This window comes from Fulmarus glacialis, unplaced genomic scaffold (genome assembly GCF_000690835.1).
Source record: "Fulmarus glacialis isolate BGI_N327 unplaced genomic scaffold, ASM69083v1 scaffold15627, whole genome shotgun sequence".
Classification (NCBI taxonomy): Eukaryota; Metazoa; Chordata; class Aves; order Procellariiformes; family Procellariidae; genus Fulmarus; species Fulmarus glacialis.
In genome coordinates this window covers 8,221-34,114 of record NW_009225216.1, presented here as the reverse complement: position 1 = coordinate 34,114, position 25,894 = coordinate 8,221, and the positions used below count along the sequence as shown (strand labels likewise).

The 25,894-nt window shown below is 35.9% G+C and overlaps 1 protein-coding gene across 1 annotated transcript; it reads left to right on the top strand.

Annotated features, from left to right (window-relative positions):
* The first annotated feature begins 654 nt into the window (after positions 1-654).
* On the top strand, positions 655-25,540 carry PDXDC1 (pyridoxal-dependent decarboxylase domain containing 1). Its single transcript, XM_009582421.1, has 22 exons — positions 655-728; positions 1,255-1,320; positions 2,597-2,680; positions 3,590-3,736; positions 6,005-6,194; positions 8,685-8,753; positions 9,501-9,579; positions 10,365-10,449; positions 11,309-11,357; positions 11,465-11,566; positions 11,773-11,898; positions 13,238-13,288; positions 14,506-14,569; positions 15,946-16,034; positions 16,748-16,853; positions 17,987-18,158; positions 18,836-18,954; positions 20,366-20,487; positions 22,493-22,585; positions 22,684-22,780; positions 24,083-24,187; positions 25,017-25,540. The coding sequence occupies exons 1-22, from the start codon at positions 655-657 to the stop codon at positions 25,277-25,279; spliced, it is 2,352 nt and encodes a 783-aa protein (XP_009580716.1). The 3' UTR covers positions 25,280-25,540.
* Positions 25,541-25,894: the final 354 nt, after the last annotated feature.

The window sequence follows — 25,894 nt, the reverse complement described above, 5'->3', positions numbered from 1 at the left end:
CCACTGAAAGACTTGTGATTGTATTTAGGGTATCAATCTGTTTTCCATACTCTGTAGAAAGATTAGGGTGTCCCTTAGCATGTTTTTGGTGATTTTGTTTTGGGTTGTTTTTTTTTTAATTTTGGATAGGACTGCATGTGAATTTTTACATTTAAGGGAATAGTTAAAGTTTTATTGCTGGTGTAGAATGGTTATGAAAAAGAAAAAATCATTGAAGTTGGGCTAAAGTGGCACATACTTAATTTTTTTAGCTAAAGTATTATAATGAGCACTTACTTGAACACCTTGCACTTCTCAAATCCTTCTTGCCTTCTGATGCTCTTTCTTTCATTATTCATCAAACTCCAAAAGAGGTATCTAGAAATTAAAGAGGATTTTGGAAAAAGTTCTCCTTGTGGAGAAAAAAATTGGATCTATCAATAATAAAATCCAGATCACAACTGAGTTTTCTTTTGGGTTATTTTAGGTTAGTAATATGCTCTCGTTTGTTACATTTTGAGTTCAGGATATACAACATACTGTTATTTTTAAATGAGTGCACAGACTAATTAAAAGAATCTGCCTGATGCATGAAATTGTATTGAGAATGTTGTGGGTACAGTAGTAAGATAAATGTTTTTTGATCTTAAAAGTTGTTATTTTTTTCCCTGAAAGATGGTTGACCCTACTCTAGCAGAAATGGGAAAGAATCTGAATGAAGCAATGAAGATGCTAGAAGACAATCAAAGGTATGTGCAAAGGATAACAACTATAAAAGCAATAGCTCTTTGTGCTAAAGGGAGGATTACTAATGTCACTGTCATTAAACAGGAAAGAACTCATTTTCCTAGTATAGGAAGGTCATATTGTCATTCTGAAGCTTACACCTATACAAATCACCATTGTTTCTCAAATGATGTGATTTTTAAAATAAATACATATTTTTATGCATGTTCTGTAATATTCAGAGCAAGTCCAGCAAGTCTGTTTTTTTCAGAGATGTTGGATTTCTTTTTTTCCCTATTGCTGTGCAAGTAACTTTTAATTCCTATATGTATGAGATTCTTCTGCAAGTTTGATGTTTTCTGTTAAAGACTAAAAAAACAAAACTTAGGAACTCTTTAATTCACTCTGAGCTAAACTTTTGTGTCTCATCTGATTTATTTATGAAACTGTTGTCAGTGAAATAGATTGCAAACATGTCAGTATGTCAAAGTCAACTACGCATTTGATGTTATAAAACACAAATAGTTTATTCTTGTGTTTTTAACTTAGAAAAGTGGAGGAGGAAAATGAAAAGAAGTATGCGCGGAAGGATATTCCTGGGCCACTCCAAGGCAGGTAGGCAACAACAATTTTTAGATAATGCTCTTTACTTTTCAGAATCTGTAAAATACATGTAACATGTTTGTTTTTCAAGCAACTTCTGTATTAATGCAAACATGAACATTTACCAGGCCAGGCATTATATCAACTTTTTCCATACTCACATAGGGAAAAAAAAAGTTTATAATCATACCAACTATTTCCATACTCACGTGGAGGGGGGGAAAAAAAGGTTACTTGTCCTTGGTGACTGAAATTCTGAACTGTTGGAATCTAATGAAGTATTGGTGCATACAGCTGTGATTGAGACTTAAAGTAAATATAGATAAACTCGTGTTATAGAATAAAGATTCATTAAATCACCAGATTAAAAAAAAAAGTAATAACTGAGACTGATAAGATAGAAAACCTTAATAAAATCCCACAAAAAAACCAAACCAAACCAAAACAAAAAAGCTCCACCTTTTCAGCACAGCTGTCTTAAAAAATTATATGGAGCCCTTGTGCATAGGTAGGTAAGATCATTGTAGCTGAAAACTAAGATTTAAATTGGTTGTAGCCTCTTTGGAAGATGATCCTACAGGAGCCCAAGCTAGCCTTCAGAAAATATTGCAAAATCTATTTAAGTCTTTTGTGTACATAAACTGAACTTGGTTTTGAATGGAGACACTGAATTAGCTTTTCTAAGAATAAAAAGCAATTTCAACTGTCAAAGTGTAAGTTCTTATACTACTGTAAATTTTAGTTGGAATTAGACAAGTTGAAGTGTTGTGGGTCTTTTCCAGTTTTACCATGTTAGAGTGCATCGTGTCAGAAGTCTAATGTAGCTTTTTTTTTCCAGAAACTAATATTTGTAGGTAATTGTTTAAAAGATGTGCTGAGTTTGTGAGCTGGATAATGTGAAGAGAAATTTGGATCCTTAGTTATTACCTTACTTTACTGTGTAGCAATAAGCAATTAAATGTTGTCAAGTCAAAGTTTTCAGTCCAAATTTTCAGATTTCAGTAGATTTGTTTTCCTGTGAGTCTGAGTTCATACTTATTGAAGTGTCCTACTATAATTAAGTAGGGTTTTGAATTAATTAATTGATTTGGCAACCTCATCTTCATGACCTCATCTTCATTTTCTGAGAGCAAAGAACTGTTTTTGTTGCCATACTCATCATTCTGTAAAAGTGCAGTTTTGTCTTTTTGTCTTACTGTGCGGTGTCCCAAATGGCATCTTTGTTAGATGCTGGTACTTACCTGTTTTTTTTGATATGGTTTTTGTTTTCCCCTCCCTGGTACACCAGTGGCCAGGATATGGTGAGCATCCTTCAGTTAGTTCAGAACCTAATGCATGGAGAGGAAGAAGAGGAGACTTCACAGGCCTACCGGTAAAGCCAATATGAATTATTTTACGTGGAAGATACCTGATTTTGTTATATTCTGATTATTATAGAACTTAAACATTTAAGTATTTTAAAGTGTAGAGATATTGTGCAACCATGTAACTTTTTAAAGGCAACTTACATTATATAGTGAACCAGAATGATGCATTAGGCTTGGCTTTCTTAAAATTATAAAGCTTTCATTACTAATTACTAAATTGAGTTATACAAGGGAATTGTTTCTGATGTGAGAGCTCATTTTGTTTTCTATTCTCTGAAAGTTGTTTTAAGTCTGAAAGTGTTACAGAACTTTGAATACCAATACATTTTTTTTACCATCTCTCCCTGTAGATTTTAAAGAAAAAAAGGAAATAAAATTGGTTTCCATTTTTTTGTAAAATGGAAATAATACTAACTAATCTGCAGAATATTATTGAAAATTAACATTTGAAAAATAGTTTGGGGATTAGAAAAAACCAAACCAAAACAAAAAAACAACAAATCAAAAAACCCCCAAGAAACTAATGAAAGCTCTGCCTCTAAAGATATTATTAATAAGTCTCCAGAGTTTTCTCTGCGTGAAGAAAGGTATGTGTTTAATGCACTTCAAAGTCCCAATGCAGATAAGGTGCTTTGTTCCAACTCGTGAGAGCTGATTGGCTAAAAAAGAAGCTGAGGTGTTACCGTAAGCAGCTAGGCCAAGTGAAGTGCAAGTGCTTTTGTCTACACTGGCATTTTAGTATGTTGATACACAATGGCAGGAATGGGGCTGTGGTCACCTTCTTCTCTCTACTAAATATTTAACATTGTATGTCAACAAATTCTGCCACTCTACAATAAAAATACGCAAACCTAAAATTACTGTAATGTTCATGTCTTGTATTTAGTTGGCAGTTACTCTGTTCTGGCTTGCAGGCTTCAAAATGTTGGTGAACAGGGTCACATGGCTCTACTGGGACATAGTTTGGCTGCTTATATATCAGTGCTGGACAGGGAAAGACTGAGAAAACTTACAACAAGAATACTTTCTGATACTACTCTCTGGCTCTGCAGGCTTTTCAGGTGAGTCACTGTGAATAACTTATGTATGACTAGGTAGTGATAATCGTTTAAAAATATGTGTGACTGGACCAAGGATGTCAACAAAAGAAACCATTGTGCCACAAACCTACAAATATTCTTTGAAAGGTCTGAAACACATCACATCGCTTAAAAAAAAAAAAAGAAAAAAGACTTCTTGTTGAATGGCAGGAATTTATTAGTAACATGGTTGCCATAAAAATCCTTTTATAAGGGATGTATGGTGGAGCTAAGGCCCAAAGTACAGTTGCAGACATATAGTTGGTCAAACATTTAACTAAATTCTTGTTTCTTGAAGCATATGCTATATTGCTGAGGTTTGGGGTACTTTGTATTTTTAAAAGATGTTCTCAGTTAAATTCTCCTTTGCTCTTCCTGGATCTAGTTTATTTTTCCAGGTATGTCAGGTGACAATTACAGTACATTGAAATCTTTCATAAATGCCTGTTTCATCATGTAGCATAGATATCTTAAACTGTTCCATGAGAGAAGAGTGGAAATCAGTTGTGTGGAGGTGTTGGAGTCAGGGGGGACGGATTCACTTTTTTCTTCCTGAAGCAAAAAAAAAAACCCAAAACCAAACACTTTCCCCCTCTCATGATACTGTATCTTTCAGAAAATCTTGCCAGTGCTACTGAGAAGATTTTTTTTTTTTTTTTTTTTAAGCGCAGTGCAAGATGAAATGGTAAAAATATAACTGAAGTTAACCCAAATTTAGTTGTTAGAATTACAAAGGATTTTTCTTACGTTTATGGGCTCACCTCTATCAGAATTATTTTATAAATTCAATGATTATCTGTCTTTGACTTAAACATGTTGAAACATTGTGCAATGATGAAATTTGAGAAGTTGCAGGTAATCTAGCTATTTTGACAAATATATGTGTATATAGACACTGTGTCAGTGATGTTTCTAAATGACATGGCTAACAGAAATATTTCTGGTTTGAATCAAATATTCAATAACATTGTGATTTTGTGATTAATGGTGAGTATCTATTGGACCGTGGTCCCCAAAGTTTTGTGACCTATAGGCAACAGCATTGAACAAATACCGTGCTGTGAACTACTTCATACCTCTTGACATTTTCTGTTGCTATGAGCAACACTAGAGGAATTTCCCTTTGCCCATGTTAGATCACAGAACTGTTGTGTAAAGGTGAAGTAAATGTTTGCATGTGGGTCATTCTGGAGTTTAACTCTGGAATACTCAGCAGTATTTGTGCATCAGATAGTCTGTGATAACCTGAGATGTTTCAGGGCCTTTATGTAAATTTGTTGATAAATGCCACTCTTAAATTGTGCAAGACCACCGGTTTATGTATTGCACAAAAATGCTAAAAGAAAAATCTAGCTTGCAAGTTGCTTAATAAATTGACATACCTACTACTTTCACTGTTGCTGTTTCCTTTTCTATAGTTAAGACAGCTGAGGGATTGCCCTCAATGTGAAACACTCTTGCCTTATCTCTTCTCTCATTACTTTGCTCCTGCTTCTTGACTATAAATGTTAATGTCCTGATCTGAGGTTGATTCTTAGAAGGGTTAAAAAAGGTGGCGGAGGAGCAGACACACACACCGACATGAGCCCGAAGGAAACATACCTAATAAATCAGATTGAAGGCAAAATAGCCATAAAATCATTAAAATATTCCTGGGGAAAAATATACTTCATCTATGTAACTCACATATTTAAAACATCTGGAAAACTGTCTTGCAGTGTGCTGAATAGATTGTTCTAAATTGTGGTCTTATTTTCAAACTCTCTAAAATACCAGTGACATCAGTAATTTTGGGTATTACAAAATATCTTGATTTGTGATTTCATAATAAAATTTGCAAGTTTCTTCTCATTTACTTTATTTCATGTGTCTCATTCCAATTTTACTAACTGAACTGAAAGAATGTCAGGTTGCATTCTCTTTAAAATTAGCAGTCCAGAATTAAACGCAGATGAAGCCTTTCATGTGTTTCCTCGCCGGCTCAGCTGTTAGTAAGCAAGGTTTTGAACTCTGTAAAGGAAATCCTTAGGAACCCAGATGTTTTTTCTTTCTTACTTTATCTCCTATATATGAAAATATATACTAGGCTTCTCTCATTGTTAATCTCAGCCTGTCTCATCAAAGTTTAGTTCTACTCTACTTTATTTATCATCTTTGTCCTCTTGTGAGCTCCTTTGCTGGTCAGCGTTATTTTAGTTACTAAACTGGCTATTGGTTTTGTTGGTCATATTTACTTGGCTTTTCTTGCAGGTATGAAAATGGATCAGCGTATTATCATGAAGATGATCGTGAAGGTCTCCTAAAAATTTGTCGACTTGTTATTCACACGCGCTATGAAGATTATACAGTAGAAGGATTTAACGTGCTATATACTAAGCAGCCTGTCATATACATTAGTTCTGCAGCTAGAACAGGCTTGGGCCAAGTGCTCTGCAATCAGGTAAAGTGAATCAGTTGGGGTTTTAGCTGCAAGTAGAACCTATCTGGCTTCTTATTGCCTACTTGAAATTTATATTTTAAAAATATATTCAGACTTTTTCTGCAAGAGACTGGTACTTGCAGTACAGTCTGGTACACTACTGGCAGCAGTCTTGTAAATTGGTTGGGGCCACTGAAGGTTTTCCTTTAGATCCATGTGTCTGCCTGGAACTTCCACTGTTAGAAGTGAAGTTTCTTCCAGGTTTTTCCCAACGCTACTATGTTGACTGAATACTTGTATCCCCAAGCAAGCTGAGCAGGCTCTCTCTGCAGCTGTCCTGTTCCTTCCACACATTTGCTTGATCAGTGTTGCTCATGAGCAGATTCCCTTCATCCTCGTTTCTTCTTTGCCTTTCTATGGACATAGTAGATTTTTATAGCTTATAAAATTATATAAGTTTCTAAGACTTAGGATGATGTGTCTGCCTGTTGAAACACAGTATGAAAAGGGGCATTTTGAAGAATGAGGACTGAGTTTTGTCCTCAAAAAAGTTGATTTTAGGAAAAGCATAACTGGTGATTTTGAAAACTTACTTGTTTTTCCTCATGGTAGAAACAATAGCAATGTGACTAAACAGCAACACAACAGGGTGGGAGGGGAAGGGAGTCAAATATCTGCAAGCTAGTAATACAAAAATGTTATGCAGTGTGTTGGTATTGCTTTATTAATTGTGATTTCCAACATCATTATAAAACATAGGCAAAGGAAGCAAAGTCCGTACTGGGGTAACCTCAGTAGCTGTAGTGAACCGTATGTTTAAATTAAAACCATTTGTCTGGAAAAAATACTTTCAGGTTGCATTTACAGTCTGTGTTTTGCAGCGACTATACAGTGGGAGGAAGATAAATTTTCTGCATATTTCCAGTGAAAGGAATTATGCTAACTTTTTCTTTTTTAAACGAGTGATTGTTTCTAGATTGCATTGCACTTTACATAAGTTGTTGGTCATGGTGAAGAATACCCAAGCCCAAACATACTGGATTTCCAAACACTGAGTTATTGCAAATACTGTACTGAATGATGCCCCTGTTGAAAGTATTTTTTCCAGAGAAATTGTTTTTAATTATCTTCTTTTTTTAAAACAAAACAGTTGAGTGAGAAGTAGGCTGTGCTGATCCCATTTCAAAAAGTCTTGTTTGGAATAGCAAGATCACCCTCATAACCCATCACTTTAAAGAAACCCAGTTTTTCCTAATTATGTTTAAAACTTGTTGGTTTTGCAAAGTATTTATTTGCATGAATGTTTGTAGATCTAAATAAGCTAACTGAGGCTATATGCAGACTTTCCTATGGCATACCTAACATTCAGTGCACTAGTAATATTTTTTCAAACTTAACATGCACTGAAATGAAGAGTCAAGTTCTTAGGGTCTTTGTTTTTCAAGTCTTTGGAGAAGGCAGTCAAAGATACTACTAACAGATTAAAAACGTAGACTGCAGAGAAATAAAAATAGATGGAACTTGTCTCGGCCAAAATGACTTGGGAAGTAGGTGGTAAAAGTTCATTGGAATAAGTTGGTGTCTTTGGTAAGCCAAGTGTTGCATGTAGTTATTGACTGAAACTTCTTGGTACAAGAAATACTGGTAGGAATCGGTATTTGGGAGCCTTTTGCTTCTGAGTACAGAGTAGATACTGCGCATAACAGTGGTGCCTTATCTTTTGTTTATAAGGTCCACATTAGTTGATCACTGAACTGAAAAAGTGATAGCATTTTGAGAAGCAGTGTATATTGTAGAGCAGACAGTTGGAACTGAGTATCAGACGTTAATCCAATTTCTGTTAAATGAAAGGATAAAAACAAACTAGTCTGTAACTGTAGTTCTCTTAATTTGCTGAACCTTCTGTTCAGTGATGAGTATGATAACTAGATTTCGCTGGCCTAGTGATCTTCCAAGTTAAAGATCAAAATGTAAGAGAGACTTTGATTCCCCACCTCTGTCTCACGTTAATGATACAAAAGTTATCTGGAATTTGCTTCCATAGCAAAGGAGGAACTTCAGACTTACCAGCATGAATAATCAACTGAGCTGTATGATCAAAGTAGGCAGATTGCTGTCTACTCGGCAATAAAGTGACTGTGAACCTCCAGTGGAACGTGGCCCATGCACAAAGCACATGTTTGCTTACAGGATGTATTAATTGCAAGGGTGACCAAGAAAAAGAGGATTGAGTTTAGGTTGTTGTACAGGGCATGGATATCTTAGAAAAACTCAACTCAGTTGATGTGCTAACCAAAAGTTGACTTTATCTGTTGTTTTTATCCAGTTTCTCTTGTGCTTTCTTTTCTCTGCTATTAATTTGATTTTAAGTTTTAGCAGGAAACTTACTTTATAATGTAATTCCAGCTTCTTATTGTCATGTTTACTATTTTTTGTGTCACTGTGTATATTTCTGTGAACGCTTGAAATGAGTATGTCTCAGTTGTTGAAATTCCGTAATTTTTATTGCAGCTAGGGTTACCCCTTTCCTGCATGTGCCGTGTGCCTTGTAACACTATGTTTGGATCTCAACATCAAATGGTAAGTTTGTCTTCCTGAAGAGCTCTTTTTTCTTTTTTTTTTTTTAAAACCCTCATTAAATGAATGTCAAGTATGTTGTTAAGAAAACCTTATTAATGTACTTACTTTTTCAACCTTTAAGTCTTCTGTGTTATAGCTGTACAAATCGCAGCTTGAAATCTTCTAAAAAGCCAGCAGCTTGTATCTTGGCCTTGTCATTTGCAAGATATTTTTAATGGCATATAGTAATGTGCTTTTTAGTCTAAGATTTGGCCTCAAGCTGCGCCAAGGGAGGTTTTGACTGGACATTAGGAAAAATTTCTTTACTGAAAGAGCGGTCAGGCCTTGGAACAGGCTGCCCAGGGAAGTGGTGGAAGTATTTAAAAGACGTGTAGATGAGGCGCTTAGGGATATGGTTTAGTGGGCATGGTGGTGTTGGGTTGGCGGTTGGACTCGATGATCTCAGAGGTCTTTTCCAACCTTGATGATTCTATGATTTCTAGAATACATGTAGTCAGAGGTACGTTTACAAGCTACATGATATATTTGTGTTGTATTTTTCACAAATGCTTTATCTGACCTTTGGGTTATTTTACCTTTGAGAAGAAGAAACTGCAAGCCACAAAGACAGACATTAAGAGTGTCTTCCAGAACTTCAGAATGCTGTCCATTTTCACTCTCAATGCGTTTTTCCAGTTCAGCAGAAGCAATTCTGTATTGTTTGACAAACCTATTTATAAATACATATCTTTTTCTTATTGATAACAGGATGTTGCTTTGTTGGACAGATTGATTAAAGATGATGTTGAGTCTGGAAAACTGCCTTTGTTGCTTGTGGCCAATGCTGGTAAGTGCTATGGACAAACAATAACAAGAAAAGCATACTATTTAATGAGTATGTATAAAATAAAAAAAAAAATATTAAACAGCTTAGTGGTTGCATGTCAAGAAATATCAGGAAATATCTTAATGACCACACAATAATTATCTGTCTAGAGGGGGTTTTATTTAACTGATCTAAAGTTGGATTGTACTGCTACAGTTCTGCTTATGTCAGCTGATGTATTAATATGACTAGAACTTTTTTTAGTGAGTGCAAATCTCTTGCTGAAAATCAGTTTCACATTAACACTTCAAAATTTTTTGATGCATGTGCTATCAACTTTAGCTTTAAAAATTCTATTTTTGTTCTAGTTAATTAACCAGAACTGCTCATGAACAAAATTTGTTTTAAGTATGAATGAAGGAGGTGACTGTTACTTGCTTTGGAATTGGAAGAGTATCTAAGATGTTAATCTTGGTTTAGTTTCCTTTAGTTGAGGTCATACTTTGAACATATTAAAAATGTCTGCATTTCTTATCTGAGGCTGGTGAGTCTTTTAGTGCCTAGGGCATCTAATTTTCTAAGTATTTTTAACATATATTGAAAAGCAAAACAACTATCTTTATTTTTCTGTCTAGAATTCCAATTGCTCGTAAGTCACGATGAACCAGATACAAATATTGGGCTCTTTTTAAACGTCCTCTTTCCTGCTCTTGTGTGACTTTTTCGACAACAGTACAAGAGGTCCTTTTATGTAGAGTCCTAGTTTGCTTATCCTTTGTGATTGCCTTTTTTCCTTTTCATCAAAGGGACACCAGGTGCTGGGCACACAGATAAACTTGGCCGACTGAAGGAACTTTGTGAGCAGTATAATATGTGGCTCCATGTAGAAGGGTATGAAACTTGAAATTTATTTCTGTATAACTATATTCATTAAAAAGTCTGACTAATGGACTTGCACGTAACTTTACAGCTAGTAGAGGACCACAGGACCATCTTTATTTTTGCCATATTAAGCATTTTATATGGTTATAATTTTGTCACTGTATGAGATACAGATTGTTTTACATATACAGGAATAATTAATTGGATTGATTATTTCAGCATAGGTTAGTGGTTACTTTTGGTAAGATGGTAATCTTATCTGCCCGTGCTTTGAAGAGCTTAGAATACGAATAAAAAGACTTTATAGGACAAGTCAGGGGAGACATTATACAGTGATTATTGAGAATGAGAAAGGAGAATGAAGTGAGTGTGGAAGAGATGACACTTTAATGAAGGTTGTCAAGAAGACAGCTGCAAGTGCAGCGTGCAACATAACTGGAAGGAGGATTAAACCAAGAGGAAAAGAAATTCCAATAACTTAGACAATGCTAATGAAAACTCCATTGCTCTAAGATTTTTTTTTTTTGAGCCTGGAGTGGAGACTCTGGTTCTCCTGATATTTCATTGTATAGTGTTGTATTTGCATGCTATTTATTTCTGATACATAATTGAGCTGAATTATGGGTAGGACTTCAGGGGATGATTTCCCCCAAGGTTGGACTGAAACATTTTTAGATTGAAATGGATTTTTACTTTTGTGTTTTCAGTCTTGGAATACCAAGTAGCAATATATACTGCATTGGTAAGAAAAATATATGAACAAAAATTACCTCCCTTTACACTCCAACATGAAATATGTAAACTGAAGATTAAAATGCTATCTCTTAATACATTTTTAATATGTGCTAAAACCGCTTTATTTTTCTAGTGTGAATTTGGCAACTTTGGCTTTGGGTTATGTCTCCTCTTCTGTACTGGTATGTTTTACTACACGTAGAAACTTAATAATGTGCTCTAGATTTTAAGGTCATGATCTAATCAAAATATATATGGTTTATATTCTGCTTATTGTAATAAACTTCAGGCTGCTACAAAATGTGACAGCATGACTCTTACTCTGGGTTCCTGGCTGGGTCTCCCGGCTGTACCTGCAGTGACACTCTACAGACATGAGGATCCATCTTTGGTATGTTTAACTTCTCGGTCGTTATTCTCCAGATCTTGAGACTTTAATTTTGATCACGATGTAGTGTCTTGTTCTTCATAAGCATCTAAATTATAATTTGCAAAAGCTCCCCTATTTAAGCTGTGATACATTCTATAAGCTGACAAAAATGGAATCATTGAAGAGAGGTTAATGGTGGTTTGCTTATTGTTTGTTTTCCTCTTTAGTCCTTAGCAGCTGGGCTGACATCGAGTCAGCCCGTAGAGAAGCTCCGTGCCCTGCCATTGTGGCTCTCCTTGCAGTACCTGGGCCACGATGGGATTGTGGAGAGGATAAAGCATGCCTCGCAACTAGTAAGCAACAGCTTGTTGGCACATTGCTTATGGATACTTTGCTTCTTTGAGTTTGGGTTGGAGACTGTTCTTAAGAATCCTCATGTCCTGGTTTCAGCTGGGATAGGGTTAAAAAACCACGACACCTCACCATTGGATTTAACAGTTTGAGTCTCCAAGCAGAAACAAAGTTCAGATAGCAACGATAGTGCAAGCGGTATCCAGATGGCTGTCATAGAACACCGTTACACTTAGGAATGTTTTTATAATAGCTGTTAATACATCTTTTTGATTATTGTGATGCGTTGTAGAAGAATCAACTGCAAATATTGTAGGTGTTGACAGCGTAGCATATTGGTTCATATCGTGTTACAAAAAATGATGAAAGCAGAGTAAAGTGTTTGGGGGAGGGATGTGCTTTTTACTGTTAGATTGTATATTTTATTAGGTTTTTTAATGAGAAATACTTAATCTTTGTTCTTTCTAAACAGTAAAATAACAATCACTTCCTTTTTTTTGGTCACTTCTCTATTTTAACTATTTTGCTTGCAAGCTGTTCAGAGAAAGACTTTATTTTCTTACTCTACTTGGCATCATATTGATTTAAAGTAATAGTAAATTATAAATGCCTGACAAAAAGGACTTCAAAACATTTCTTCAGATACAGTGGCAAGTGCATTATTTTTGAAGTTGAGTCCTTACCCTAGTAAAAATTAAGGTCTAATATAATGTGTTAGTTAAAAAATACATTGTTGATATGCAAAACATTTTTCATTAAGGTACAGCACTTACTAAAAATTCAAAGAAGGGCAAAGTGGAAATGGAAAGTTTCTGTAATGGTTAGTGAAGAAGCTATTGGCATGAAAGACCTAAAACAGTGACAAAGTATCATTAGTCATTAAGATTTTGTGGCATCTAAGACTGATCTTAGCTTTTATAATAGTCTATTAATAGTCTTAAACCACAATGTAAGAATGTCTTTTCTAATGAAAATAATTTAGAAAGCCATCATAACCAGTTGCTATGGTAGCTTTGAGAAAATTAACTGTTCTGCTACACACTGTGCTTTAGTTAGTCAATGGAGTTGTAATATCTCTGGAACTTTGTCAACAAATACACCAAGACTTTATTTTAATGAAAATCACTTTGTAGTCGATGTTTTACTAAAAACAGAAAATATTTTTCTCTTACATTCTAAATTTACAAATAAGAACTGGATGAATCTCTAACGCGTTGTAGGGGTTTGTTCAGAAATAGAAATTATGGTAGTGACTATTCAATGTTTTTCAGAATAATTTTCAACTTCTAAAACTGTGTGTTTGTCTCTTCTTTTTGTTTCCCTTCTGCTGTGGTCTTTTAGAGTCAAAGATTGCTGGAAAACTTGAAAAACCTGGATTTCATTAAAACTTCGGTACAGTCTACATTTAATACTTTGATTGTATAGCTTAGTCTTTGCTTGATAAATGATAAGAATAACTTTGGTTAAAAAAAATTTTAAAAAAATATCACTTAAATCATAGCCATTGTTTTGAAGATGCTTGGTATCTTTCTAATTAAGTTCTGGTGTTCAGTGAAATTGTGTGGCTTGGTTGTGTGTGACCTCTAGATTGTATTTGTTCCATTGCTGTGTACTCATGCACTTAGTGGAGCTGACAGAACAACATCCAGAAATTGTTTCCAGAGGTTGATTTAATTCCATTTAAAACATGGATTTGTTCAGTAATACATTTATGAAACCAGTTTCCATAAGCCTCTCTAATACATTCTGGCTGCATCTTATCCTGCTGTTGAGATGATACTGTGAACCCTGTGAAATTGTATGCAAAAATTATCCCAGCTGAGGTTTTTATACCAGAAGTAGTTTCAGAAGTTACATCTAATGTATTCATTCCAAATTCAGTTTCTGTGAGATGTCCTGTTCAACAGGGTTTGGTGGTTTTACTCTCCTCCCCCCCCTAATTTTAATTGACATGTGCAAATATATTCAGCTTAGTTTTCTGGGGCAATAGACAATTCATGGATCATTTTGAGTGACAATAATCATTTTTGTAAAAATTGTTTTTCCAAGAGTATTAGTGGCCTTGGGAGTTGAAGTTACTGTAGCACTTCCCCCTTCTACTTAAATAAACCTTGCATTTTTAGGATTGTGAAATGTAGCCTCAGATTGCCTCCAGAAGTTGCTCAGTCCACTTCTACCCCCAAAGCAGGATCAATTATAATCTTGTTATTCCTCCTGGAACTTTCTTGATGTTCTCCAGTGATTCTGGGGCGATTTCCAAGAGAATTTTTTAAAATGTTAATGTGTGAAAATACTTAAAGCTAAATAAACTATTTAGTACGGTATATTTGCTAATGAATGTGCTTAGGTTTCTTGCTTTATAGTGCCCAAATTTTAATTATGCATACCTTAAATCAATACAATATTGCTTTAACTGAATGATGTTTTACTTTCGTGTGTTTACAGATACGTTTGCTCACACTCCTAGGGTTAACTTCTAATACTGAGATAGTGTGAACATTGTTACTGCTGCCAAAACAAAATTATCTGCTTTGCTCAGCAGTCCAGGGAATTATACACAGTTTTAAATCTTTAAAAATATGTGAAAATAGATGTGATTTTTTTTTAAGGTTGAAGATGAACTGAGTTCACCAGTGGTGGTTTTCAAGTTCTTCCGGGAATATTCAAATAGAGGTGTGTGATTTATTTAAAAACAAAACCAAAAAAGCTCTCTTTATAGTTTTTAAAACTACTAATTCATGAAGTGAATTTGATGAGGTAAATGTTATGTAGTGCATTTCTTTTGTATAACATGCTTTTAGAAAGGTTGTGAATGCTGGTTATAATCTAGTGATAGAATCCATACATGTGATAGCTTCTTTTTTTAGATAGACTGCAGTGTTTTAAATTTTCATAACAAGTCATTTTCTGCCTTCTTGAGTGAGGAGAGATTTGCATATGATTTTGATCTGGAGAGCAGATGATGGAAGTCTCTCATAGCCTGCAAGCTGTGTTTGAGTGTACTGATGGGGGAAGATCTTCCTTGGTTTTGTTCAGGCTTTCTGTTCCTTTTAAACTTTTAGTGGCTAATTGCAAGAACCATGTTTCTCTGTTTTACTGATTACACTTGCTGTTGCAATAGTTTTAAAAATAGCAGAATATATTAGGAACAGTTCTGGAAATACGATCATGGGTATACAGTAGCCATGCCACATGTGGCTCTGAGCAGAACATCCTTGCTTAGACGTGCTTTCCAAGAAAGAGGATTTTTGTCCTGTCAGTTACAACAGAGGACAGTTGTGCTGTTTGAATGTGCACACTCTGAGGGCGGGGAAATGTCCAGCTGGGATGAGGCAAAAGACTGCTAGAAAACTTTGTAGTTTTGTTATGAGTGTTGATTTTGTTTCTGGATTTTTTTTGTGTTGGGCATGGGGGAGGCTTGTTTTTGATTTTAATCTAACTAGTGGTTCTTACAAAATAAAGTGGCACTTACAAAATAAACCTATTCATCCTGGTCCAGTGACTTGGTGGATTGCTTTGTACATTGATGCATTTATTTGAAAAGCTATACTAGGGAGAAGTCACCCACCTGAATTATAAGGGTGTAAGATGTTTGACCATTTCTGCATGTTTTATATGTATAACTCTTAAATTCTCAGTATTACTTTGTGTGGTTTAAAACAGAAAGTAATCATTAAAACCTGATAAAAAAAAGTAGCTGAATGCATCGAATTAAATATTGCAGTCTGCTGTGACAGGATTTTGCTTTGTGAAAATATTGTTTTTAAGTCCATTGGGACATTTGAACCTCAAAACTGAGAGAAGTATTTTATTGGTTGTTTTTAAAACTAATATATTCAACTCTCTGTTTTACTTCTAGTATTTGTCATGTTCAACATACCTTAAAAAAAAAAAAAATCCTTGTTAGTCTGCTTGAGGTCCGGTACATCGTATAGATGTGTTACATTACCTAGGAAATGTAATTGTCTTTTATCTAAATTTTAGGTTGCCTTTTGTTTAATTAAGTAAATAAAAATCTACTTCTGTGATTCTTATATCTTTGGATTCAGATCAAACCTCACATGCTGCACAGGCCTCAACTATTCAGCACCCCATAATAAGCAACGAAAGACATGTTTATGACACTTTCAATCAGTGGGTAAGAATGGATGCTTTTTCTCTTTAGGAAAAAAGAAGTGACAGTGGAATGCTTCCAAGGTTTCATCAGTAATTATAAAACCTTTGGTAGACTAGTTTGATAGTTATTCTTTATCTGATATCCTTTGCAAAACTAGTGGGCATTTTGGATTAAAAAGATTAATTTGCTCTGAAGCAGAGTTGCTTTCACATTTCTGATTATTTTACATGTAATTACGACTGAAATTATTACTGCATCTTAAGCTTTTGGTAGTGGATTATTTTCCTTGGCCTTGTAGGAATATGTGAAAACTTTAGAACTCTCTAATTGGCTAGATACTTCATTGACAATGTCTGTGTATTCATGAATAGGCAGTCTTTCTTCTCCAAATCTTAAGAGAATTAAATCTAGAAACCTGTGCTTTCAGAGAGCTGAGCACATAACTATTTTGGATCAATTGCATAGTAATCATGGCATACTTAATGACAATTTTGCAGAAACTTCTGACTTGTAACACTTGTAGCTGATCCAGAATTTTCATGATTTTAAGTATGCATCCAACTTCGTTATATCACCAGAAAGCTAAAGTATTTTGTTACAAGAAGTGATTTTGAGAAATCCAAAAAACCTTTTAGCATGTGGTTCTCCTTAACTGTGGGAAGAGTCTAGTCAGAGTCAGTGACTGCAGGAGGTCATGCTCTGTACATTTCTTTAACTGTGCCTTATCCCTTCAGCTAGGAGAGCAGTTGGCACAGCTGGTTCCTGCCAGTGGAGTTGATGTGGTAGAACTGGAAGATGAAGGCACATGTGTGCGTTTTAGCCCACTAATGACTTCTGCAGGTAACATTCACTTAATTCAGCCACTTGTAAAAACTGGGATTTGCTATAGAATTGTAGAACAATCTTCTGGTGTAAAAGCAGATATACTCAAGAAACTCTTTAGTATATTCTCCTATGGTGAGGGTTTTTTTATAAACAAAACAAAACTATCTCAGCTTTATCATTTTGTTGTGCCTTGGCAACAGGTGCATTAGAGGTAGCTCAGCTGTTGTATGTGACATTGCCTCACTACCTCTGCAGAGAAAGACTTTGATTATTTTTAAAATTCATTAGGAAAAGCAAGGGGAGAAGTTCTTTGTTTCTGACAGTTACAAAAGAAATATGAAGGATAAATCATCCCTACCTTTCCTTCTCTCAGCTGCTTAACACAAGAAGATGCTTGACGTTTCTACACAGCTGTTTCAATACTGAAATGGTGCTTGGGTTCAAGATATAACTACTTAACTAGAAGAATTATTTACTAAACCTCTAGATTTTTCTATAATTACTGATGTAGGAGGGGAAAAAAATTTAAAATCTGTGTTTTGGAAAGTGTCTTAAATGTCATGTTTAAGCCAGCACCATATACATACTTTGTTTAGACTCAGCAGATGCACAGAGCAACTTGCAGGGGCTCAGGGTGATGCATGGTATCTCCTTTTAGCTTGTGTGGGGTGAATAGCTTAGGCTATCAAAACACCTGACACTGATGTGAGAGGATCCTGGTGTACACTGAAAAGTAGATTTTAGAATAAAATTACTTGGTGATGCTGTTATGATTTTTTTTTTTTTTTTTTTTTTTACCAGCATGGAAGCTAATTCATTTTCTGTTTGGCCATGGGAAGAGGAATTTTTCTAATGCTAGCTACTTGTGTAACGAAAAAGGGTATTGTCCTTATTAGTTTGTAACATCAGCAAATCCTTTTTACTAGGTTATTTTTTATGAAGTTTTTAGCTCTCTCCATTTTGATGTATCAGTGGCTAGATAACTGAAGAAAAAACACTCTGTTATATAGATCAAGATATTTCAATACTCTGTAAGTTATATTTATGATTGACTTAGAGTGGCTTCTTTACAGATTACTTATTTAATTCAGACATCTATGTGTATTGTCTGTTCACTTTTATCACACACTAACACATTAGCTCTTTAGTTTTAGGAACTGAAATACAAGATGTTGATCAGTTAGTAGACTGCTTAAAAATGAAGATACCAGTATTGACAAGTACACTGCAACTGAGAGAGGAATTTGAGCAAGAAGTGAGAAGAACAGTAGGCCTGTTATATATTGAAGACCTCAGCTGGCCAGGATTAGGTGTTGTAAGGTAAATTTTTCAATATTTTCTTCATTATATATTTGGATAGACTGTGCAGTAACAGAAAGAAATACATGATCTCTTTAGTGGTGATTTGTATGTATTGTTTGCTGATTAGTATCTGGCTTTGCACCCAGTTGAAGGTTTTTGAGTGCTTTTTAAAAAATTACCTTTCTAATGTTGCTTACTTTGAGATTTTTTTCTTTTTTTTTTTTTTTTTTTAAGAAAAGCTGAAGAGCTGTTTCAACAAATTAGGGCAACAGTTCTAATATTGGAGGCAGTGTGTGGATCTGTTAGACGGATATGTAATATGCAAGTGCATCCTACTGTATAACTTAGATTTTTATCTATGATGGGATTCACTAATATGCTGAATAAAACCCTTCAAGTGTCTGTTCTGATCCTCTGATACTGTCTGTTGGGAAGGATTCTGTATACTCAAAACAGTTGAAGTATAATCAATATATTACGTAGAAATCCATTGTGTTCAGTTAAGCTTGTAGCAGCAACCTCCCCCCCATCCCAAAATCTCTGATGACAAATGCCAATAAACTTGTTGATCTAAGCTGTAATGTTTTGAGGTTTTTGGCTCGTAAAATACAGAAATTTGTAGAAACGTGCTAAATGTCTATATATTTTTGTATGTACTGTAAAGTGAAATTACTGTCTTCTGGCTTGGTTTGAAGATACAACTATCACAGTGATGGGAAGAATGATGACAAACAAGAAAAAGAACTAGAAAAAATCAATACAGAACTTCTGAAAAAATTAAATGAACTGGAGTCGGATCTCACTTTTTCTTTGGGTAACTGCACTATTTAAAAACTTCTGTTCAAGCTAATAGTCATTTTACTGGCTGTTATAATGGTTCAATAGGTCATTTGTATGTAGGTCATTATAATGCAAAATTACACTGCTGCTGTCGTTTAACCTGGCAGGCAGCCAAATACCATGCAGCCGCTCCTGGGATGGGGAGAGAATCGGAAGGGTAAGAGTGAGAAAAACTTGTGGGTTGAGATAAAGACAGTTTGATAGAACAGAAAAGGGAGAATAATAATGATAATGATGATGATGAAAATGGTAGAATATACAAAATGAGTGATGCGCAATGCAATTGCTCACCACCCGCGCTGACCAATAACCAAGTAGCGATCGATACTTCCTGGGTCATTCCTACCATTCATATACTGAGCATGACGTCACATGGTATGGAATACCCCGTTGGCCAGCTGGGATGGCTGTCATGTCTGTGCTCACTCCCAATGTTGTTTGTTTTTTTTTAAGCTGAATGTCCTTGACTAGCGGGGTACTTAGCAACAACTGAAAACATCAGTGTGTTATCAACATTCTTCTCATACTAAATCCAAAACACAGCACTAGGAAGAAATTTAACTCTATCCCAGCTGAAACCAGGACAGCTGCGTATATGGTTATTGTAGAAGAAACATCTGTAACTTTGTTTCCTCCTCACCCCTATTTCAGATGGTAAATGTTCAGAAGGATGAGCAAGGTGCACTGTTCTCAGAAATACTTGTGAAAACTGCCTTATGAGCACTAGACCAAAAACTGTTTCCTTGTCAGAAAGAAAAAAAAAAAGCTGCAGTGTTCCTCTCTGTAAACTGAGCCTTCTCAGTTAGTGCCGTATCTAGTGAAAAGCAGATCTCATTCAAAACCCACTGACCAGTTCACTGCTTCCTGTGGGTAGGTAAAAAGCTTCAGATGACTTTCGTGATAATTAGCAGCACTTTCACATTTACATAGTGCCACATTATAACTGAAATAATATTAACTTGCTTATTTAGAACTCTGATCTTTTTCTAGTCAGCTCTCAAAAATTAAGTGTCCTAGAGCTGGAACCAAGTGGAAACAAGTAATCTGTAAATGGCAGCAAGTAATGAGTTTGAAGCATATCCAACCCTGATATTTATTATACAACTCCTTGGCTATATAAAATATTCACTGTTTTTCTTGTATAGCTGTTGTTTTCTCTTCTCTTTTTGAAAACCCGCAGGGCTGAGCTTTTTTAGTCTGCATAATTTATACTTATGCAGATACTGCCCTTACTTACTGAAAAGAGTGAGAGAGAGAGAGTGTGTGTGTGTGTGTGTGTGTGTATTAGATTTCCAGAATTGCAAGCATGAGTGTTGCACCCATTGTGCAACGAGTACAATGCATTTTTGTACGTCACAAAGACTTGATTCTCCCTGTGCTCACAGGTCCAGAATTTGGAGGGCAGAAGAACTGCATCTATATTGGCATGGTAACTGAGGATCTGGACGTGTCAGAGTTAGTTGAAACTATTGCAGCAACAGGCAGAGATATTGAAGAAAATTCGAGAGTATGTATTAATAAATAACAGAGCATTTCAGCACCTTTTTTTTTTTCCCTTCCATATTGGCTTCAGGACATGGTTTCTTTCTTTGTGAAAGTAAAAATTGTACTTGCCTGCAACAAACTGTATTAATTACTGTGGAAGTAATAATCTGTGTCCACATAAGAGAACTTTTATTACAGGATTATGATATTCTGAGAATGTCCTGATTTCTGTTCATGGTCCTGTGTTCAGCAGTTCTAATGAAAAACTTTAGTAGTACTGAAATAGGTTCGTTTTATCACCAAAATTTAAGCTGTGGGGAAAAAAAAAAGGGAAAGTGGGGGCTGATTGTGAGATGGTGTTTCTCATCACTGCTAGATATGGTGGGATTGAGATTGTTTATACCAGCTTTAAAATAAGACTGCCCTAAAATGTGTGAAAAATTTTAAATTGGTGGCTTAAAAAGAGAAATTACAAATTACCTATTGAAGTAATAAAGCTGATGATGCAACTCCTTTTTGTAAAAGCATTTACCTGATTAGAGTTCTCTAAATGTTCTCTAAAGTAGAATTCCTAAATGACCTCCATCACGAATGAATGTCTGTCCTTTCATTCCTCTAGTGTTGGGCATTTAATTTCCTCACCTAAAAAATAAATAGAACTTCAGAAATCCTTTGCCTATTTCTGCCCATGGGAATATGTTGATTTTGGCAATGAAACTTTTTCTAGCAGTGTTTTCTGGAGACTTTCTGCCCACTCTTGATTTCCTATGCTGTTTTGAGGGTGAGATGGAAGATGGTTTGTCTGTAGAGTACCTTCAGTTTTTTAACTGTTGAGGTTGAGAGATTAGGAATCGAATGTTGGAATATGGGCCACTCTGATCCTGAAGCTTCTAGGGAGGGACAAAAAATAGTGGAGGACTCAGAAAGGTGCAGTCCTTGGAACCAGCGATAATAAATCTATGGTGCTGAAAGGATCCTACACCGATTGATCCAGTACTGAGAAGCAGAACCAATCTGTGAGAACGACAGTTGCATCATTTAGATAAGTGATGTTGGGTACAAGAGGGAAGCCTTTAGAAAAAAACTACTCCAGTATCAGCAAGCCCTTAGGACATTTAGATAAGTACACTAAAAGGCAGAACCAAAATTTAAGACAAACATCTTGACTGGACCAGAAAACTCAGTGGTTCTTCCTTGTACTCTAAATGGAACCCCGTTGTACTCCCTTCTGTAGTCAGTACATTGGGGTATTTAGCTTGCTGTGGTGGTCAGTTCCTGGCTTGCCTCTCCCGCAGGGAAAAGAAGCAACTTCCTTTTTTTCCTTTGTTTTTATTAACTGACAGGAACCCAAATTTCTGGCATTTTGGAGGAAGTGCCCGTCATTTAGGCTTTGTGCAATATTAAAACCCATATTAAGTTATGGAAATCAGCATTTGTCCTGCACATGACAAAATTGTGACTTTTTGATCTCTTGGGTTTGTTCATTTATTGCCTCTACAGCTCTCCCAGTAAGCTGCTTGTCCTTTGCAGTGTAAAACGTCACTGATGCTGGCATAGGATGCCACAGGGATCAGATTGGCAGTCGTATATTAGATTTGAAAAGCAAAGTTGAACCTGTAGCTAGACTGACACATACCTGGTTAGACTTACTCTGAGGCTGGTTTAAGTCCTGGGCCCATATAGAAACTAAAATCTACTCTATAAACCTAAAAATTCTTCCTGGTCAGATTCAGCATCTGACGAATGCTGTGTGCTAAGCAGATCTTTGAAGAATTTGGGTCACAGGCTCATCTCTAAGTAAAAGAAAAATATGTACCATTCCTGTTTAAAATTACATTCGTCCTTTGGTTATATCTTTTAAAAATCCTGCAGTCAGCCTGTACATTCTTTAATTTACAGTCATAATGAAATACTGCTTGTCAAATACTGTCTTAGACTACCATGTTTACATTCTCAAAACCTGAACTAAAACGACAATTTCAAGTCCAAATAATCTGTATAATAATGTAATTTCTGGCTTCTATTAGCTATTGGAAAACATGACTGAAGTTGTTAGAAAAGGGATACAGGAAGCACAGCTTCAGCTTCAGAAAGCAAATGAAGAACGACTTCTGGAAGAGGTAAGGCTATAAAAATTAGTTATCTAGGTAACTTGAAATAACTTGTCACAACATAGGTAGCTTGCTCACCAGCCAGTGTTTGATTGTGTACTTTGCAGGGACTGCTCCGACAAATACCTGTAGTAGGCTCCGTGCTGAACTGGTTTTCTCCATTCCAAGCCTCACCAAAGGGAAGAACATTTAATTTAACAGCAGGTAGGACTCAGTGCATCTGCAGGCACCTTATGCTGTTGTTTGAACTGTTTCCAATTTTATACTAAAATTGCAACACGCTTTCTTGTGCTGATTGGGTCGTGAGTGACATAATCCACCCTCAGGATGTAGAAGAACATGCTCTTCACTATTTCTGTAACACCCAATAAGACAATCTTCTAACCTCACTTGTACAGTTCCCATTTTGTTCTTGCATGTTGAGTCACATTAAAAAACCTATATTAGACATTGGCATTTATTAATAGAGGACTCATTTATGTGACTTTTGGCTAAATACACTGCAAAAGTTTGGCATTCATGCTGTGTTTATAAATATATAGAAGCTAGCAGGGTAGCTCAGGTCTTAGAACATTGCTTCCCCATGTATATGCACATGTATCCTCTTGAGTGTGCTTGCAAAGTGGCACTCGCATGTCCCACTGTGCTACTGGAACCTGATGTCTCTGAAATCCTGGTTTGAGATACCATCTGGCTGTTGCCACATTGATAAAGTACTAGTTTGCATGCTCAATAGTGCAATGTCTGACAAGGACAGGCTAAAACTGGCTGAGGACTAGCATGAACATGACTTTGTGGGAGACAGTAATGAATGGAATATTACAATGTAAAAGACTATTATTTTACTTACATATTTGTAATTCATGTCTGGTGATGTGAAAAGAGCTGTCTATAGCTTTTACATCACTAAGACTGATCTACTAACATAATACTCTCTGAAATTACAAATTTTCACTGTAAAAATTGTGACAGGGTCTTAAGAATATTCCTGAACTCGGCCGGCAAAGTGTCTGTCAGACCTAGAATGATAGCCCAGCTGTCTGTGTGTCTCTGTAAACAGCGAGGAAGGCTTTCTGCTGTATTTGGGACCTTTCTTTCTGATTCTTGATGCACCAACTGGAAGGTTCTTACGGCAGAGAACAGCAAGGTTTCCTTGGGAATACTTACCCCTCTCATGGCTAGATGCCCTTTCCAAGTGCACTGCTCAACAGCTTGCAGCTGGGAATATGTCAAGTGCCCAGTGGAGAAGGGCAAAAGGAATATTAGTTGTAGCAGTGCGGTGAAGTGAGTGTGAGGGGGAACTTCATTCATCTTTGTAAGTCTCAGCACTCATCCCCAGGTACTCAGAGATGGATTACCATCAAGTGGCAGTTTCAACTCAACCTAACACATGCAGTTTCAGAAATGTGCATTAAAAATAAGATTGTTACATACCTTATAAATACAGATGAACAGAAAACTTGTCTAGTTTGTGCTGTATTCGAGACTTTTTTTTTTAACCTGCAGGTTCTCTAGAATCCACAGAATCTACATACGTATCAAAAGCCCAGGGAACAGGCGCTACTCCACCACCAACTCCTACTTCCAGCCTTGCAAAGCAAAGACTTCCTGGTGAGTTTCTGTGTCTTAGTTTTATTTCTAAAACTTGCTAAAACATCCTGCCATCTGAGTTGCATGACACAGGAATACCCATATGATTTTCCATCTTTCATAGTATCTGGAACTAGAGCTCATCTTCTAGTGCCTTAAGGCCACCTTAAAAACCTTAATTTAAACATGGCACGGAACACCACCCCAATCTGTTTTCTCCCCAAGAATTCTTCTTGGGACTACAGGAAGTTATTATCCCATTAACTGACAACTGCCCATGGAGTCTGGAATCTTCCTCTGGAATATTATGAGGTTATTATGAGTTTTAAAAATTAGCAGGTAAACAAGCCAGAAGTTTTATTTGAACTAAAAGCATAAATAATGTATAATCCATGTATTTGAGCAACTGTATTTCTGTTGCTACTTAATATTTTGTGGATAAGGTGAAGATCTATTAAATCTATGGCACTTTCTGTGTATTAGTAATTAATGTTGATTTGACTGGCAGAAAAACCATAGTTTTAACTCACCTTTTGAGTTGGTAGGCTTCCAGCCTGTGAGTTTTTTAGTGCAAGTTCTTACCCTAGAATGACTTCACTGTGCATGTAGGCAGCTTGTTTTTCAGCTGAACTTTAACAGTCTCTGTGTACATAGGATAAAATAGCAGGTGCTATTGCTATCTCTAACTGCAAGAAAGTACGTCTATGTTTAGAGTACAAGTTAGCACCCAAATAAAATCTATTTCTTTGCAGTTGTAAAATTCAGATACTTTCTTTGAAACTTAACTTGTGCATGCCACATTTTGTATTTGCGGCCTTCATTGGTGCTGTATTCTTCAAACACTTTACAGGTCAGAAAATTTTTAAAAGGTCTCTAAGAAGTTCTGATGCATTCAGTGAGACCAGTTCAGTCAGCCACTGTGATGACCTGGAGAGGATGGATCAGAGACCCTCAACTCTATCCCCTGGCCAAGAACAAGGACCTTTGGAGACAGAAAGAACAGAGGAGCAGAAGGAGGTGGCACAGCCACCAAAGACAGACATTGAGGACATTCAAAGTGACGAATCACCACATGACTGCACAAAGGTAGAGGAACAAGAAAGTCAAAGATAAAATCCAGACTGGATTTCAGACTTTGCAGAGGAAGCCCGTGCCCTGGGAGGCAGGGTATTAATGATGCGTTTAAAATGTGAACAGTGCCACACGCTAGTACAGTAATAACTACTGTAACTTATTAACTGGGATTTTGCACAAGTATAAACTCCCCCCCATGGGACAGAGATTTGTCTTACCATACACTTGTTACAGTTGCTTTAATCCTCTACATGTCAGTGTCACCAAAGTACTCATGAAATTTATTAACTGCTCATAAACATTTGTAAAAACAATTGGCAGTTATCCTTCCTGTAGGAATCTAAGCATGATAATCGTTGCTAACTAACCAATCAGCCATACACAGGATCAAGAATACAGTTGCACCCAATAATTGTAAAATGATCTTATTTTATGTTAATACACTTTAAAAAAAATCAACTGCCAATTGTTCACCTTTTTAATATTTAAAATTCAGTTTAGCCTCTCCTGCAAAACATCTACTGAAGTCACACTAGCTCTGTTTTCCTTCTTTTTTTTACCTTATAACGAACATTGCCAAACAGTTGTGGTGCAGTGAGCATTAGGGATGGATGCCTGTGTATATAGGAGTCACTGAATAGTACTTTGCCATCA